This window comes from Epinephelus moara, chromosome 20, assembly GCF_006386435.1.
Source record: "Epinephelus moara isolate mb chromosome 20, YSFRI_EMoa_1.0, whole genome shotgun sequence".
NCBI lineage: Eukaryota > Metazoa > Chordata > Actinopteri > Perciformes > Serranidae > Epinephelus > Epinephelus moara.
Window position 1 is genome coordinate 27,700,348 of NC_065525.1, and position 20,316 is coordinate 27,720,663.

Consider the following 20,316-nt stretch of genomic DNA (forward strand, 5'->3'; position numbering starts at 1 on the left):
TATGGCTTTCAGTTAAGACATTGATAACGCTGAGATTTGCTTGCTAGCATGTGATTCAGTCGGCACAGCCTTGGTCGTTAGTGCCATCGATGTCATATTGCAGCTACCTCATGAAAGAAGCACCATTCAAAAGGACAGATGTCAGATTTACAGTCTGATGTCAGCAGGTCCCTATCGGCCTCGTCCAGGCTGTATTTCACTTCCAGAACCGTTTAAGTAGTGCCAGAGGTCATTCACGTAAAACTAAAGACATGTCTGCGTTTGGTCCTAGTTGATAAAACTGTAGGAAACAGGACAATAGGCCGATCCAACTTAACGGCACCTCCCGAAAAGCCATCCTAGATCTACACCAGTGTTCCTCTTTGCATACAGTAAAAAACCCTCATCAATATGCTGCATTTAAGTTGAAATGATGCATTAAAACACGTTCCTTCATTTGATATGTCCACACCATCATNGGGGGGGGGGGGGGGGGGGGGGGGGGGGGGGGGGGGGGCTGGAGAGGTAGGTGTGCAAATAAGCCATCATGTACAAAACAAACAATAAATCCTAAAACATAAAGTTCATATCATCTGCTTCTGTACAATATAGTTAAGGTGGACACTTTGACACAGAAAAAACAACACATACAAATATATAGTGCTATACTGCCGATAGAAAGGAATATTGATAAATAGACCTCACTCCCACAAATGATAACACACACTGAAAAGTTGCATCGCGTATCTACAGTGCAACAGCACAACTGACGAGCTGCTTGAACGGTGGGAGCGAGGGAGGAATGTGATTGGATAATACACGTCAAAGTCACCTTGATCTCCGGCGAGATAAACCAATGGCAGGGCTTCAGTGTTGTGTGATGCATAAACGAGATACGGCGGGGCTGCTTTTCCCGAGCAGCTTAAAGCAAACCAAACCTCTAAAGCAAATGAGATGAGTTTGGTAAAAATCATAGAACACTGAAAACAAATTGGTTTCTGATAAAGAAATGTTTATCAATAGCTCTTTGGGTCCTGCCACTGAATTCAAGTTCGGACAAAGAATTTAAAACTGAGTGCGAACTCATCTGTAAACAATAATAATTATGTCTGGATCTACTGGGGTTGAGCTACTCTAGCCGAGGTCTCACTGGCTCCACAACAGATGAGTGCACTCAGGAGGCCTCGGCATGTGATGTCTGACCATTTGTCTGCGTAATTACTAAATATCTACTGATAATCTGCCCTTCTATTAAAATTACTTTCAACCCATTTGATGTTCGCAGCTTTCATCTGAGCCCACAATGAATCACACGGGGCAGGAAAGCGCCGCCACTCTGCTCTCTGTGGACTGAAATGTTTTAAAGCGTGCAGCACTTTTGGCCACAATCCAATCAGTGATGTCACAGCAGGTGTTTTCCATCATTCCTCCGAGGCAAAACCCCTGCTGTGACATCACTGATTGGGGGCGTGACCACAAGTACAACATGCTTGATAGTTTCTACCCACAGAAAGAAGCACAGAGGCAGTTTAAAAGAACGTGTTGGTGTAGTTTGGTAGTGCATAATGCCCAAATGTGGTACGCCGTCTCATGAGATATCTTTTTCATGGAGGCAAAACATTGTGGTAACACTGAATATCAGCTGGAACCTGATCTACTTAAAGCCAAGGCAATCAAAGTCTGCTCGGAGCTGAATGGCTGAGTTCATTACAACCACTTACAGGAAGGGATGTGGCTTCTCAGGAAAGATCATAGGGGGTGTGCTGCTAACACATCAACACATTCCCTGTGTCTTTGTCTGAAACAGAGGCATATTGTTTCTCTGATTCTAAATATACTATCTTTTAAGACATAAGGTCTGAGGGAATTCTTTGATTAGCATTTTTTAGTAAATGCTCTATTCATCTAATGGTCTCATATCTTTATAAGTAAAGTAGGTGCATTTAATTTAGCTAGTTATGGTGTCTCATTTTCAATAGATCTGTCACTCAGAGACTAATGCTAGGTAGTGTAGGGCGTGCAGAACTGCAGCAACCAAGGGCAGTACATCTACTCTGAGGATTTGACAATCTTATTTAAAACAATGCAATAAAATGCTGTAATTAAAAAGCAACGTTCATTTAAAACTTCAACTGATATTTGTGGCTTCATTTCCAGAGAGCTAGCTCAGCGTGCCTACTGGATTTGTGTGTGCCACCACAGGCAGCTTGGCAAAGGAAAAAGGCTCCCTCCTAAACTACTTCAACATTCAACACAAGAAATTTAAAACAACATGTACTGATCGGTCATGCTGTGACCCATCAGAATGAGATGAATCCCCACGCAGTTGGTGTGATGCGTAATGGGAGGGAAAGGCAGAAAGGAGGTGCTTCTTAGTTGTCTCTTTTAGGCAAGAAGCTGAGGATAAATTCACCAACGCCCAGGAAGTAGACCACCTGGGCGATGCCGAACAGAGGTGCAATGACCAGGGCTCGACAGTAGGCTCCCTTCAGGAAGGCGGATGGACCCTCATTACGCATGATTTTCCTAGAGAGCAAATAAAAGCTTGTTATTTTATTTATTAGGATCCTCAATAGCTGTAGCAAAAGTGGCAGCTATTCTTTCTGGGTCCCACAACAAAGATAATATTCTGTACATGATAGTAGATAATCATAAAAAAACATCCCACTACAACAACAACACAAGACCTATCTCTAGTCCATGGAAACTGAAAATAAGGTCTTCTAAAGAGATACAAAATTAAAGATGTCACAATATTGAGCTGTATTTATTGAGCAGACCATGCCCGATCATACATCAAAGTCAAAATAGTGCCTACAAAAAGCATCATGGTGCTCCAAAAATATCATATTATTTTCATCATTCAACAGCATTATCATCATGATCGTAACATACATTAATATTAAATAATAAAACATATAATTTAACCATTGATACCCACTGTAGTTTATACTAGGGGCGGGAGAAAAATCCATACAGCATAGTATCAAGATATTTTTGTGTGGCAATATCGTATTATCACACAGTGCCAAATATCGATATTTTTATTATATAAATTATTCCTATTACAGCCTACTAGAATAATAGAATCATTTGCCACTAGATACATTTTGCTGCAGCAAAAAACTTGGCTGAGATGAGATGAAGAGACTGAAAACGGATGTTGACAGAGTTTTCCTTTGGGGAGATAATTCACAGTTGAAAAAAGGCAATAAACCACAATATATTTTATCGCAATACTCGGCGTATCACAACATATTAAAAATTGCAATGATACTGTATGATGGATCATCTAGTGACTCCCATCCCTAGTATATACTATGTAAGCCCCCTTAGATTGTGTATTAAACTATATAAAATCACATACTTAATAGCTAAATATCATTAAATGAGGAGCACTTTTAAGCCAAAAGATGTTGTTTTAATGATATTTTAAAGCGATATTTACTTTTTTCCTGAATACTAGGCTCAAGGCAGAGAGTCGCATGTAATCATGCCTCTGTACATTGTTCTTCAATATACTGGTTTTCACTTTAGGTAGTGTTTATTTACCTCCATTAGCACACCTGATTTCATAGTTATATACATCTGAGCTCAAACATAGCTGTTTATATAAAACCCTTGGCCATTTATTGAATAACTAAGTAAGTAAGTACGTTAAGCAGGATAAACAGTTATGAATTGTATTTACATTACTTCTGTGTGAGCATCAAAGGGAACAACATGCTGCTTTTTAACTGGGTCATAGAAGCGCTGGACCACACCACTGAGCAATACTCCAGATGAGATCAAACTACTGCCTTAATGAGCCGTCCTATTACATTTTGTGTTGAAATATTTAGAACATCTCCTTATAACTGAAAGACCTCTCCCCGTCTTAGTTACCAAATTATCACTGTGCTTAGATCAAGATAGTTTACTATCTAATGTTAAACCTACAAGTTTGGTCTCTTGAACTTGTGCAACTGTAACATCTTTTACATACAACTTTAACTTAGGCTCTTTTCGTAACAAATGATTTGTCTCAGATACAATGCATTTTGTTTTGGAGACATTAAGAACTAGTTTGTCATTTTAATAAACTTGGACTTGGCTTATTTGTTAACCATGCAACTACTGACTACAGTTCCTTATTCAAGACAACTGCAGGTGCACCTGTGTACTGTTAAATCATCAGCATACATGGTGACTTGTGCCTTTTTAAGGGTTGACGGTAATTCATTTGTAAAAACAGCATTTAAAAATGGACCTAGACAGTTATTAAAAGTGAAACATACAGGTAAGGTGTTTATCTCTATATTTTGTAATTTGAGTGGCAGTTGTATTTGTTGGTTCTGCTGTCATTGTTAGTTTTTTGGTGTAAAGTGTTTTGACACACTTGTGTGATGATGTACTTCTAATCCATGTTAACTTGACTACACACACAGCATCACACATGCTGCAGCAGTAAAGACATAATGAGGTCACCTGATGCAGTCAGTCACTCCGCTGTACGTGTCTTCTGTGCTTCCCCGGTTCAGCGACTGCAGTCTAGTCTTTATCACTGCAACACACAGAGCTCAGGTGAATATGTAACATCAACTAACGGTGCACACGTTTCGACAACGCTCACAGTCACATCGCTCACCATCGACGGGGTTGACAGCGACAGCCGCTGTGCTCCCGGCGACGCAGCCTGATATGAACGACACGTAGAACGGAGCAGGCCCATCTATGTCTCTTTTGCCCAGGTTGTTCAGGTTGGCAAATAGGGGGAAATAGATGATGGAGAATGGGACATCCCTACAAAAAGAGAGACATCAGAGAGACAATCACAGTAAGTCATGTGAAGTTCACTGCAGTGGTTTGGTTAAAAGAGTTGCCAGATCTGTTTTACCTGAGCAATGTGGCACCAAGGCCCTTGTACAGCCCAGCAATGCCCTTTTCCCTAAATAATTCTCTGGTGAGCTGCATGGCTGTTGGGGACTTGGTCTCCACAGTACCTGCTGCCACCGTCTCTGGCATCAGCTTCCTCTGAGCCGCTGTGGAGCATAAGAAAAACATTAACAATTAAAACTTCATATATATCTAGTTACTAGAATCATGCAGAACAGGTATGTGGGCAGACATTTTGAATTCATAACAGTAAGAAGAAACCAGAATTAAACTGCTGTAATCTCAGATATGACCACATGAGGCCACTGTTTGTCCAGTTTACCCCCTACACTGCATTCTTTACTAAAAACTCCATCTGGATTTCATTTCCTCTCACCAAGTCGTCCAGCATCTTGGAGCTGGATTTTCAGCATCTCCATAGGAGTTGTGACAATAACCTGTGACAAAATGAAACAAAGGTATTAGGATCAGTGTCAACATATGCACACTGTGAGGAAGGATTGGCAAAACGTGTGTCCAGTGTAAATCCACTGGCATGCATGAGCTACGTGTCATCTCTTGTTTTCCTCTGTAATCCACACACAGTAGTAACTAGTTAACTGGATTAAGGGTGAGATAGCCATGTTCTCAGCCTCAATCTTAATCCAAGGTCTGCTACACTTAATCTAATCACGTTCCCCGGGCTTGAAGCCTTTGCCCTCATTGACAAGAGGCATTTCCCTCTGACTCACTCACTCTGTGCACATGGCCAAGCACTCTCACAACGTCTTATCTGATCACTCAGATCTAGCTGCAAGTGTATCGCCTGCTAACGGGACAACATTTCAGTGATTAGAAATCATTAATGAAAGCGAAACATTACAGGTCACATTCCCATCACAGATAACAGAGACAAACGGCGAGCATGCTTCTGCAACTACTAACTCCTCTCATTTGGAAGTGATCGTGGTTAATTCTAGCTGCAGGCAGTGACAAATGAGGCGATGGCTGAGGCCCAGCCGTGTGTGCGTGAGCTGACACTGGCAGTGCTAAAGGCGGCGGCTCCAGATGGAGAACAGGAGGATGCAATTAAAGCAGCACCTCACTCACTCACCTGGCATGTACCTGCCCCGCACCCAGCCAGCATCTCTTTGAACAGAGTAAGTTTTCTGGAAGAGAGGAGAAGACGATGAAAAGCAGGATCACATTAGAGCAGGCACCAGACTGACAGTGTGAGTCAGATAACTTTATTTCTGCAGTCCTCAAAAAAAACAGGAGTTGTCACCATCTGTGCTGGTGATGATAATGTTCATCTTCTATATCAACATGTCAAGAGCAAGGGCGGATTAATAATTCACAAGGTGAGCGGCAGGGCCAGACAAGTCAATCATTCATCAGCTCGCATGTGTGTCACCATAGAGAGGCAGATTGATGCTCCAGAAACCTTTGGGTTTATCATGGGGGACAATGGGTGGGTGATGGATTTCAGCAACACCAGACGATGGCTGCTAATCTTTGGTATGTGATACCATCGTGTGCTAATTTCACTGGGTAACGTGATACGAATAATTCTGTATTTTTAAACCAGGCAGTTCACGAACCGCTGTGAAATGCCCGGTGCCTCGGAGGAGACAACAGAACGGTGGAGGATTAACTAGAGCCTTGGTGGGAAAACAGACAGCTAATGTGTCAGGTTACATGTTAGTAAACACGCCAGTTAATCACAGTGTGAATGAGGGGGGAGTGGGTGTGTGTCAGTCAGCCTGTCAGCACTTTCATGCCTCACCCATCCTTGGAGAGGTGATGCCTGAAGAAGTCGTTGGCAGCCAATTTGATGGCTTTCTCTGGTGTGACTAGTGTTAAGTTCACCGCCGCTCCTGGGAGGATAAAAAGGACAGGGAGCAAGACGGACAGAGGCAAAGAAGAAGAAGAAAAAGCAGACAAGGGAGAGAGAGAATGAGGGATAATTGCCTGTAGCAGTGAGATCCCTGTATTTGAGCTCTGCAGCCTCTGTCTGAAGTTGAAAGTAATCACAGGCCTATGCAAACTAATAGCTTTGATGCTCTCATTATCTACACTTCAACGAGCTCAGACATAAATTACAGAACTCTAAAAACTTACCTCGGTACATCCCAAAATACCCCTCTGACCGGATGGTCTTAATAAGGCAATCTGACCTGAAACACAAAACAGTTGTGGTATGTTAATTACCTAAAGCCCCATTTACACCCAGCAGTACGGTACAGTTCAGTTCAGTGTGCCTTTTTTTTTCCAAAGTGAAAAGTAGTGGATGGTACCAATGAACCGTTCTGTACCGTCCCCATTTTTGGGACCCATTCTATTGGGGTACCTAGCAGATCTGTTACTAAAAGGTGGAGCTAGAAACACTGCAGTCCGTTCATTGGTCAACAGAGAATTGTCACTTTTGTTCAACAAAGGATTTGTTATCTCGAAATGTCGGCACACAACAGCGTTTCTTGGTTGGTCAACGAGGTGCAGAAATTCCTCTCTATTATGGGAGAGGCGGAATTACAGCGGGAACTGGACAGAGCTGTTAAGTTTCCACCGGATGGCTGAACAATGTTGGACAAAATGTAAAAAACTGAAAAGTGATTATAGAAGAATAAAGGACCACAACAGCCGGAGTGGCGCAAACAGAAAGAGCTGGCGGTGGTTTGACACCATGGACGCCATCTGTGGACACAGGCAAGCGAGCATTGGAAGAGAGGGGGGCATCGAGAGTCAGGGCCCAGGTGTCCAGAAATAATCTGATCGGATTTCAGATATTGGATTGGATCAAGTCTTGAAAAAAGGTTGTTCGAAAGAAAAAAGGGGATTTCTGGAATTGAATTTGATCGTGTATTCTAGTCTTGATTTTGATCTGGATCAAACCTTTAGTATGTGTTGTTCAAAACTTTTTAGTAGGATTGGGATACTTTGGATTAAAAAAATCTGGATTATTCTGGTTGCAGCAGAAGGGCGGATTTCAGGAACAAAATGTAATAAAACTTGCAAATTGGTCACATATATATACATTTATTTAGATTTTGCACATGATTTGTTGAACAGATACTGTGATAGAATAGATTGAGTAGACTTTATGCTATCTATAAAATACTTTTTGTTTGATACTGACAGCTATTTGGGGCATTATTTTACGTGAACAACATTCTTTTTTATTTTTATCCTACTGTACCAAAAGGCTTAAAGTTAGAATCTCAATGATTTCTGTTTCATTCTCTTTGGCAGCACCTATGGCAATAAGCGGTAATTGCAGTGTGTTTGTTGGCAGACTGCCTGCATTGTGATATGAAGTCCCTTTTAGAGCACTATCTGGATTTGGTAATCTTTGAAAAAACGGCACAAAAGTAGGATGGATTAGCTGAGGATTTCCAAATGTAGATCATTCTGGTCTAGATTACTTTTTTCAACTGGGCCCTGATGACAAGCTTAGTGATGCTGCTGATCAGTTCTGACTATAACCAAGCAATATGTTCATAAGTTAATGTGTCAAATATGGTCAAATATAGTCAAATACAGAAATGTCTTACATGCTGGTGTAAAGGCGAGATCCATTTTGCTGGTTTTGCAAGCGAGTCTTGGCCAGGTCAATGGGAAACACACAGGTCACTCCAATTAGGCCAGCGATCCCCCCATTGATCAATTTGGCAGGCAAACTGGACAAGAGACAGAAATAGGAAATATGAGAGGTCAACAGACGAAAATAAGGCCACAGTGCGGCTGTATTTGTAGTCGTTCCACATTCCGCCTTACCTGATCTGCTTGTCAGCCATTTATCTGAAGCCCTGGCTGGTCAAAGTGTCAATCTGTCTGTCAGCCTGTTACGCGGTGGTCGTTCTTGTCTTCTGTTGTTTGTTACAGTGGTCTGATTGTGCTTTGTTCACTCGTCTTGCTTGCAGTTGCTGTTAGATCAATGTAGGGGATATCTGTAATGAAAGAGGAGAGGTCAAATTAAACAGTCTCATAACGTGGCTGTTGACAAAAAGTTCCATAAACAAAGGATCAGTACATTTCAAAAGCTATTTAAAGCAATGTTGCCACAAACACTACAACACAGACTTGCTTTTAGTGATCACCTAAAACATGAGTCTTAAACAGGGGGTGCATGACCCCTAGGGGGTCATCAGAGTTACTGCAGGGGGGCTGCCAAATTATTGTTTGATTATTTTTTCCCCTAAAAATCAAAATATGGCTGAAAATACACATTAACATGAATCCAACATATTAACAAAGATCCACTGGCTTATTAGATAATAACAGAAAAGCATCTGTCACCCATGATTTTTGTCAAATGAATCCATGATGTATAAATATGTGAATCTGTCGATGGTTATTTTAATAGCTTAGCATTGTATGCACCATATAAAAGTATGTTTTTATGTGGCACATTAGGCCGCCCTACACGTAATTGTATACCCAGTTAATGCAACTCAATATTTACATATGTACTCGGGGGGCCCGGCTCTGTCTGTCTTTCAGCTAAGGGGTCCTTGATCTAAAAACGTCTAAGACCCCTGACCTAAAATACACAATATCTAAAAATCAATATTCTGAAACTATGGTGAAAGACGGGCAGTCACCCACTTTGAAACCCACAATGTGCCAAGGAAAGGCCTCCACGTTCACAGAAACTGTGTCTCAGTGTGTGTCTCAGTAACATGAATTAAGCTGGTTAGATATAAATAAAAAAATAAAATAAAAATGTGTCTTTTACTATCCATTTCAGTGCTCCTCATGAACACAGCATTTGTTTCTCACACAAAGCAGTCTCACACGCTGGCTTGGTGTTTCACTATGTTTGTGGAAAAGAGGTTTTGCAAGAAGTAAATGTCAGACTCCCCAGTGAGGTTTGGGGCTGTGTTGCAGTACGAAGAACATTCTGACTGTTTTACTCAGTACACTGTAGAACAAACTTGAAAAGAGACACTTCTCTTTACTCAACATCATGTCCAGGAATCCTGAACAGAAACTGACTGTCCTCTCTGGTGTACTGTGGACTAGGGATGGGGCGCTATACGATTTTATTGTAGCTCAAGATAAAAAATATTTCATAGCTCTGGCAGTTACCAGCTACGCTCCTCCAGGTGTTTTCTTTTTAATGTACACTGAGTTTTGAAAGATCTGAGGAAAACTGCATTCTCCTACAAGGCAACTTGGGCATGGAAGACTCTGCAAAAAGATCCAAAATGAGAAACTTTTATATCTACGGATAAATTTAAGAGCGTCATAAAGAATGTGGTGATGGAGACCTGGGTAGTCCTTCCATTTTATCATGATAAAGATAAAGATAAAGATAATGGTCATGAGTACAACAAGACAGACAGTACAATACATAACACACATCACACACTTTCACGGGTATCATGGACAATTAGTGGTCACTGCTGGTTAAGATAAACGATAGCAGACGGGACAATGGACGATCTGTAACGCTTAGTGCTACATTTGGGGAGGCAAAACCTCCACCCTGATTGAGGCAGGATGGATTGCCTGGCTTTTTAAGATTGTTTTTCACTGCAGAGGATGTTCAGTAAAAAGATGCTTCCCCTCAGTGATGCAATAAAAATATGTCTCTTAACAAAATGTAAGGTAATGTAATTCCAGTCTATTTTAGGGTTATTTAAGCGCATTTTGATGATTATCTGCATAATATCCTGAATGGCAATTATTTAGCCAGGATAACTGTGACATTAAAATTTTCTAACCATCCCATGCCCACTGTCAACCAAATCAAATACAGCACTCAGTTACAGGTGGGGTGGCAGGTCAACGCTATCAAATCAAAGCAAGCAAGCAGCAAATCCTCACAATTAAGGAGCTTAATATCTATTAATTTTTTGTCAATCAACTAATTGAATCAGTCCTACAGTCAGTGATGTAGTTGAGGGTATACCCACGTACCTATCTACCTAGAAGTACGTCCACCTCATCACCAACTACGACACTACTGCCCGCAGTTGATTATCAAAATCTCTGTATCTCACTTATTCATCCCTCACTAGGGACAACAGCACAAGATATATATCTCAGTAGTTAACCACTGTGCAGCTTAATTATGCCACATTGCTGACAGCCTCTTAAAATAGAGTGTTACTGATCAGTGTAGAAGGATTACTTTGTTAAAACAAATCTATCGTCACTGCAACATCTGTGCGTCGTGTGTGTCCTTGAACACTCATGTTTAATGCATGAGCTCTCTCATTGTGAGACTTGAATCAGTATAGGAGAGGCTCTGTCCTCTGTATGCTCAGACAGTCATTTCTGAGCAAACAGATGAAATACTGTACGTCAAATGTGGCCAAGATGCTCCATATTTTAGGTGCAGAATGCCCTCAGTGTAAGAAGATGCTTTCCATTTCCCCTTTCATTCTCTCCACCCCCTTCATCTACCAATCACAACCTGCCTCTGCGTGTGCAACCCGCCTCCTCCTCTCTCCTCCTCACCGGCCCTCCCCCATCATTTCCCTCAGTCACGAGTCACGACTCACAAACACAGCTTTTCCGTTCCAGATCTTTGCTGACTTGTGGGTTTCTTTGTGAAGTGCATCTGCGCTTGTATGACACGAATATAACCAATTCCTCAGATTCACTTTCAGAGAGGCTGCACAGATGGATGTTTAGGTTTCCGATAACTGCATGTGAGCTTGAATGCAGCTGCGGTTTGGTGTGTTTAGTTTGGATGGGGACTTGAGGCCCCCGCTGGCTGCTCCAGAGGTGGAGGAGGGAGGAGGAGAGGGATTTTCAGAACAGGTCAGCAAGCCGCCTCTCTGCTCTCTGGTCTCTGTTGGCTCGGTGTTCTCGTCTGCTCCCTGGGGCTCAACACAGCCGGCTTCACAGCCCTCCTCCGTTGCTCATCGACCGCACCGTTTTCTCATCCAGCTGTGACACGAAGCACACCTTTCCCTTCTAAGTGCTACTTTTGTTTTCCCATTTCTCGTCACTGACTTCCAACTGAACCCAACTCCACAGTCAGCACTCTGATCCTCCTCACACAATAATGCACAGAATATTATGGTCTGTTAGTAACAGGACTGAGGAGATCATGTATGGGTTTTTAAGAGCACTGCAGTCTCACATGAGTCACCCATCAAGCCGACATCTCCCTCCTTCTCTATCATGCTTGCGGCTTTATTGTCCAGTTCAGTTAATGCACACCACACCACTGTGTCTGCACCAGGACATTTATGTGACCCACAGTCATAGCCTGGCTGCACTGTCTTGTCATGACAATTGGAGTCTGTATGAAAACAACCAGCCCCAGTGTGCAGAGTCCAGAGCACAGTGGCATCACTCATCAAAAAAATCTCCAAGGAATTCTTTTTATTCTCACAGCAGGAGAGAGAAATAACAAACTGTCAGGAAACTGCAGAGGAACTGCTGCTTCTTCTCTCACGACACCACGTGAGCACGCCACTACAAAACTCAGTTACTTCAAGACAAAAACATTAAGACTTCTTTATCAAACTAGCCAATCACAAGCAACTTGAAACATCTCCCCCTTAAACACACACACACACATTCACAGAGAGGTCATATTTTGAGTTTTCACCTCCAGAGCAGATAAGCACTTAAGTGTAAACAATAGACAAGGTGATTGTGCAACTTGTCTGCTATGCAAAACCTTGAACTTAACAACTTAACTCAGCCAGTCATTGGACGCACTTGATAAGGGAGCTAATAGAGAGTCCGTGCGATGACTGACGCAGATAACAGTTCAGTTTTTGACCCTTGCTCATCATTTCAACGTGAACAATGAGGCAATAAACCCTGTTTTACTGACGTGGGTACTGAAAAGTTATGTTGAACCTTGGTAGTAAAGCAGCAAGCAATCTTATTTTGCTACAAGATCAGACATGACATCCCTAAAAGTTTTTTTTAACTTAAAAATCTGAAATTACACATTCACAGAGTTGAGAGAGAATAATTATATGTACATCATGTAGGTGCAAGGCTATGAAAAAACAGCGTACATTGAGGAAAAAAGTAACGCCTGTGCACTCACTCCATGCCACACAAGTTTAACAAAGACCTGTAGGTGTAAGAGTCTGGAGAGTGAAAATATAAAAACTCTGTTTGGAGTTTGAGAGCTTTTTAATCACCTCCTCTTCTCAGAGATCTAACAAATTTGACGCCAGTGTATCTCAGAGAGGCGACAGGGTGATTAGCCTCTCTGACATGCACTGCCACCAGGTTACGCTGATCCCGGTTCCGGTTGCAGCTATCCTGGTTTAAGAGCTCTTTGTGTCTTTCCTACATGCTAAACCACATGGACATTTGATAAGATAAAGTACATTCTTTGTGGAGCAAGATACAGTGCCTCTTGCTTTCACTGTTTTTCCTGTTATCAGTAGAGTACATGTAGTAGACTTAAATGTAAAAACTACATGAGCCACACCAATAATTTCTTTGCAGAGGATCAAGGGAAGTGGTGTTTTGAAGCCTCGTTTCCACCAAACAGTGCAGTTCAGTTCAGTTCAGTTCAGTTCAGTACACATTAGAGTAGTTATTTTTGCATTTCCATTGTGAGAAGTTCCAGTGAGAAGCACCAGTAGAACCGTTCCTACAGTCCCCATTTTTCATCACCTCTCTGTTAGGGTACCTAGCACGCTGAAATGATAATAAAAGGTGGACCTAGAAACACTGCAGTCCATTCATTGGTCAGTAAAGAATCAACACTCTTACTTAAGGGTGAGTTGAAGATGTGAATCAATCAACACACCTTAAATTTCAATATGATTACCTCGACCATTCTGCTTGTTTTGTCACTCTTAGATGACATGCTCAAGCGATGATTGGATCTTCAAGCATTGGAAAATAGGAATTTCGATCTGATTACATGAACTACAAATATTCTGTCTCCCCATTTGGAGAAAAAACTTAGAGGAGAATTGTTTCAGTGCGCTCTGGCAGCACTACATCCCTGCTCTTGTCTGACAAGGACTCAATGCGCAAACCCACAATTTTTGAATATTATATCAAGGGAGACGCTCACTGCAGACTGTTCTTTTTTTGTTCTGAAAATGTCAGTTCTATTGACAATAAATGAGATGTACAAGTTTCTCTAGTGGACGGAGCTGAGAGTTACAACAACCCTAGCATCATTTAGAGTACTGTCTGCCGTGGAAATGCTAAGATCTAGGGTCTAGTTACATATCTGTATGGGTTACGTACAGTACTAAAGATACTACACCTAAAGTTTTTGTTGGAAATGGAGCTTTAATGGGAATAAAATCAGATTTTACCAGCATTTGTGTTATGTTTTAGGGGTGTTTGTACACTATTTTGGGCTGATCTTTAAATTCATTTATAAGATGTGGATCAGAGTTTAAAATGTGCCAGTGTTTTGCTTTTGTTTTGTTTTAATAATTTTTTCAAAATCTATTCCAGCGCTGAATATTTTATATAGCGCCTAGAATGATTATGTGGTAGAGGTTTTTTTTTTGGACAAGTCACTCTTCCTGTGTTACAGTGCTGAATCTGTCTCATGCAGCTTTTCCTTCCTTTCATTATGCCCTCTTTCCTTGTATCTGTATTCTAATTCATCTGCTTGTTCCTCATAATCAGTTTGTTTTGTGCCAGTTCTCCTGATACGACTGTACTGGCTGATGGGGAGGCTTGGAAAGATTGCCCATGTACGAAAGAACATTTGACTGTTTCTTTTCTCAACAGATAAGTCACCAATGTCCTGCCCTCACACTTTACAACAATGTCCAAAAAACTGATTTGTTGCACACCATGATCCATGGTAAATTTAAGACACTCATAAACTGCAGTAAAGAAGTAGATGTAATCTTTTTCAGAACAGGCCACATATAGGGAACTGAAATTTGCAGACATTTTGCTACACATGCTAGTCCCTTTGCATCGCCTGTATTAAGTGGAAATTTTCTCAAACATGAAAACATTTTTAGAAAGACCAATCTCAGCAAGTTCAATGAAACACTGGGTGCTTGGTAATGCCAAAGGTTGTCTTTGATCCAAAAATTAGAATTTGATCTATTTTCAGCAGGGTGTTTTAGACCCAATTTCTGTTCATGTATTTGAGATTTCTTTTGTTCGGCCTCAAGCTAAATATATAACATTTTAAACACAGGTGAATGATGATGAATTTTTTATTAACTGAGATAGATGTCTGATGTATCTGTAGTAGGGCCTTTGCATTACTGTTTTTTTCTCTATGTAAATTTTCTATGTAATTCATTGACTGTTGTTGATTGTTTTACCACCCTGAGTGGTTTAGATTATTAACCACACCTGCCACCATAGAGCTTGTCACCCTATTAGTGTGTATTATGTAAAAATATAGGTGTGGCTTCAACCTTTCAAACATTTTGCCATGATGAAGATCCAAGTAGGATTCAAATGTTGTCTTCATTAAACTTATGTGGCATGGAGTAAGTGTGCAGGCATTTAATTTTTCCTCATCACAAGTTCACAGACTAGTGCTTGCATAAAGTTAAATGCTTGTGGATAATGTCTAGTTTGTGTAATCCCACAAATTATTTGATTCGTTGTCAACTACTGTGACAGCTGATTCTAAGCTAGAGTAATTTTTTAAAGAAAAAAAGTTACATTTCTCTGATTACAGCGTCTTAAATGTGAATATTTTCTGGTTTCTTTACTCTTTTATGACGGTAAACTGAATATCTTTGAGCTGTGGATAACATTTGACATTTGAGGACGTCACCCCGGGCTTTGAGAAAACACTGATCGACATTTTTCATAATTTTCTGACATTTTATTGACAAAACAACAAATCAATTATTTGAAAAAAATCAACAGATTAATCAACAATAAAAATAATCATTAGTTACAGCCCTATATTAAACACAGGGACAAGGGTCGTAAATGGTATACTTGATTTTTACAGTCTTTTGACTTGCTTGAAAAGTCAGCTGATTATTATGTAATTAAGATTTTATATAAATATATAGAAAAATATGATAAATAAAATATTCATAACACATGCTCTTAAATCTTTCTGGAATTAGTTTCATTACAACTTAACAAGAAACACTTACTGTGCATTTCTGGACAATTACGATTTCAGATTGATACTGGGGTAATAGCTTTTCCACTTCTTATTATTTATTCATGTTAACCTTTTCAACTATTATAAGCATAGTTAAAAAAAGCAGTGACAGAGGCATGTATCTACTGTGTTTATAAATGGAGATAAGAAGATTTTATTTCTAAAAATGCAAACAGTATGTACATTAGAGGTGCATTAAATAGCTGACAATACTGGATTGGTGCAGGTATAAATAAAAAATGAGGTGGGTGCAAAGCTTACATGTAGCTAGCTGCTTCAACTGATCTGCTCCAAGGCATGCCGCAATCACAGAAGACTTACAAAAAGATAAATATAATCGTGCAGATACTAAAAGTCTGGAGACAAATCCATTCCAGTTAATTTCCAATGCAAAACTCAATGCAAATTTACTCCTCTCATTCAAATCAACCAGAGAAATAGTTACCTCATCCATCACAGCTCTTTGGCTACCTCTCTGTGCTCTCGAGTGCCAAACAGAGTAAAGGTCCTGCTGACTAAATGACAATTAGTTTGTTGAAAGATAGGAGGAAGTTGAGTGGCTGGCCTGCAGTGACAGAGCACTGTGGTAGTCAGCACTTCGCTCACGTGACTGTGGCGTGTTGAAAAGACAGCAAAAGAAAGGAAAAATCACACATACCCTTCCTCGTCAGCTGAGAGCAGGCTGTTGTTACCAGCCCATCTGCCTCACATGTACTGGTTTGATTAAGGCGCTGCGAGCTCTAAGCCATCGCCAGAGAGGCTGCACTGAGGATCTGTTTCAGACACAAGTGTGTTCCTGCAATCCTCTATCAGATGTCAAGTGCTTCTCTGAGCTGCAGGAGTACAAAGGCCAAGTCGAATACACAACTCAATCTGTCCACTTTACATTCCATTTACAGACATTATATTCTTTATAAGTATGAATTTGAGCTTATGAGATAATATTATATGGCTAACATCCATCTTAATATTGTCCTTGTGAATATATTGCATTATTAAATTCTCCTGGAGGGTGGGAATGCATATTAAGTAGTTCTCTGGACTGACAGCTGTATGTCTACTGTTCTTCTCCATAGACCTGACAGCTGCTGTGCTGCAGTTATCATGCTTTTTTAAAATAACTGTTTATGAGATGCAATCTATTTTTGGACATCTACAGCACTGCGGAAACAAGGGATGAAATTTGTGGTGTCACAGATAAATCTGATTACTATTCCCTCTTCCGCACAGCATCAGGATTATAAACCTAATTCCTATTTCTGAAAGCTCTCTCGCAATCTCCATTTACAACCAGTGGAGTGAGAGTTATGATCTGGGCACACAGCGATGCATTGCCACTACATGTGCTCTACACATTGCATCCATTAAACCTGCACTGATACACATTGCTGTTATCACCTGCTGCAGATCAGAAATAACAAGTCGGGTTTCACTTTCAGGAAGCACAAATGCCCCTTCAGTGCGGAGAGGTGGTGTAGTGTTCAGTCCCTCCTCTGGCACCACAGGTATCTCTAGTGGCCTAGTTTCTAAAGTCACCTGGGGCATCTCCTCTGTTTTGCCTCCCTCTCGGCTTTCCCCCAGCCTTGATAGGAAAATAATGATACCACTGTGAATGGACTTTCCTTTAAAAGAAAGCTAAATGCACCATTGAAGCATCTGATTACAGCTGGCAGATTACAGTAAGGCCTTGAATGAAGGACTGTAGCTATCACACAGGGGTAAAGCATCTTCCCACAGCACTGCCTATACGTCACTTTCATTCAGTGCTAATAAACCAGTGACATTTAACAGTCCTTGCCTCTAGGATTTTGGCATACTTTCCTGCATGCAGATCAAATGAATATCATACACAATGTTGTTGTCGCCTCACAGGCATAGATTTTGGGGGAGACAAAACGGCTACCTCCAGAGCTGAAAAATGAAGCCAAGACAGAAGTGCAAAAACTGCAGTTCTTTGAAAGGCCACTTGAGTCTGGCTCCAGAAGCCAGTCAATCTCCAAGGACACCCATGTCAAAATTCCCAGCTTTATAGCAGAAATAAACATGTTTACTGCCTGGCACAAAAACAGTTTTAGTCTTTATAGCTGATTTCCCTCTTCATGACAACTGTGGGGGTTAATTTTTATATAACTCATCTGTTTACATTTAATCAAGGTTTAAATGTCGGTGAAGATTCTCTGTCATCCAGGTCATGGTAATCTTAAGTGCTATATCATAGGCAACTGGACTACTGGACTTTCAAGAAAAACAAGCAAGTCCAGTTGCCTACGATATAGCACTTATGGTCAAGTTACGCATAAATAAGGGCGGGCCGCTTTCAACGACAGGCCGTCTACCAATAGCGTCCTTGGCTTCTCAGTCAGATCCACCCCTTGATCCTCCTCTCGCCAAAATATCGTCATCTCTGGCTCCAAAAAACCCAAAAGGGCAATGGCAAAATGCCAATGTCAAGTCCACAAACCAGTGGGTGAAGTCATGGTGGCTAAGTCCAATATTTTCAGACAGGAACATGCTCCAATAAACCAAGAGGGCAATGGCCAAAATGCCAAACTCGTGACTTCAGAATGTGAAGTCCACAAACAAATGGGTGACGTCAGAATAGCTACGTCCATCATTTTCACAGACAAGAACATGCTCCAAACAACCAAGAGGGTGATGGCGAAAATGCCAACCTCAAGGCTTCAAAATGTGAAGTCTACCAACCAATGGGTGACATCAGAGTAGCTAAGTCCATCATTTTGACAGACGTGAATATGCTCTAAAAACCCGAGAGGGCAATGGCCAAAATGCCAAGCTCGTGGCTTCAGAATGTCCACCAACAAATGGGTGACGTCAGAATAGCTACGTCCATCATTTTCACAGACAAGAACATGCTCCAAACAACCAAGAGGGTAACGGGCAAAATGCCAAACTCGGTACAGAATGTGAAGTCCACAAACCAATGGATGACGTCAAGGTAGCAAAGTTTGTATTTTCACAGACAAGAACTTGTGCATTTGCCCCCCACCCCACACCTATAAAAACATTAAAGTAGCAGAGTACTTTCATTGTGACAAAATTAAATGTTTCCACTATAAATTAATGCAGAAAAGGCAAAAATTGATGCATAGAATTATTAAGTGTTTGACGCTCAAATGTTCCGAAAGAGGACCCCAAACCCCTCGTTACATATGTGTCCCCTAAATGTTGAAACATAACCAACACCCTTGTGTCTACTGGCCAATATAGGTACAACAGTTCCATTAGAAAACACAGGATGTCACCCTACACCCAAGAATGGCTCACCTTATCAATTATTTCAAGGCTGCAGGAGTGCTTTATTACACTACTTGGCCTCATCATAACCTCACCAACACACTGGGAAGAAGCATGCCTTACTTCTTGACATCTTACTTAGCAGTTAAATGTCCCCTCATGTGAGGAGCTGGAGGCCTCAGCAGAGAGGAGGGGGGTGAATAGAATAGCAAGGTGGGTGATATAGAAATGGCCCTCAATAGATAATGGTAAATGATTTAAATAAATATCCAACCTTCCTTTCATCCTGTCCCAAGAAGTCACAGTGTGTTAATGTTTAGCTAGAGCCTGCCTGCCTGCCAGAGGTGAGCAGCTTCACTCTGCTCTACCAATGAAAAAGGAGGTGGGTACGGTTTAAGTGGGTTTACCCTCCACTACCAACATCCCAGCCCACATGTTAATTACTCCCTCACTACGGAGCAGGAAGCCGGCTGGAGACGGCCGCACTGGCCCCTTAAAGGTCTGGAGGAAATTCAGTAACATCCTAGAACCAAGCAAGCTAACATATCCATACAAACCGACAGTGATAATAAATAACCGTTACACCTGTCACCAACGGCTCGTCGGTTTGATGGGTAATAAATGAAAAGGCATATTAACGATTACCGTTATTCAATCGCCACCAATAACATTAACAACCGTTATAGCTTACATTTTAACAGATTCATAGGCCCGCCGTAAACGTTACCTATTTAAACCCACCGTATGGAACGTTAACGGTTAGGAAATAAGCTAGGCTCACACATAACGGAAAATGATATAACGTTACTGCCTCTCACAACGAAGCGGCAACACACAAAATCCCAAAACTAGCTACCTTTCCATCTCCATTTTTCAACTGGACATTTAATATGTCGCCTTCACGTTATTCCCAGGTAACATTTTAACGGCTTCAAGCCAATTCAAGACACATTTCATGAACAAGACACCCGCCACGATTCACAATAAGACTTTCCCCGCATCCCGTTATCTACATACCACATAGAGCCGTTTCCGTTATCTCTCCCGGTGTAGCTGTGCTGTGAAATCAAAGCCTTTACTGTCTGTATCTTTGGCTGACAGACCGACAATAGCTAACCTACCGGTGTTACTAGCATTTGAGTCCAGAGGAGGGAGGTAGAGGAGGTGGGAATGAG

General features: G+C 41.2%; 1 protein-coding gene across 1 annotated transcript; it reads right to left on the reverse strand.

The window, feature by feature from the left end:
- Nucleotides 1-456: 456 nt before the first annotated feature.
- Nucleotides 457-20,316, reverse strand: slc25a22a (solute carrier family 25 member 22a). The gene is made up of 11 exons (XM_050073071.1): nucleotides 20,159-20,316; nucleotides 8,608-8,780; nucleotides 8,385-8,510; nucleotides 6,955-7,010; nucleotides 6,620-6,710; nucleotides 5,948-6,002; nucleotides 5,231-5,291; nucleotides 4,856-5,000; nucleotides 4,607-4,761; nucleotides 4,447-4,522; nucleotides 457-2,505 (listed from the first exon to the last, which is right to left on the reverse strand). Exons 2-11 carry the CDS (start codon nucleotides 8,625-8,627, stop codon nucleotides 2,352-2,354), a joined length of 939 nt encoding a protein of 312 aa, XP_049929028.1. The 5' UTR covers nucleotides 8,628-8,780; nucleotides 20,159-20,316; the 3' UTR covers nucleotides 457-2,351.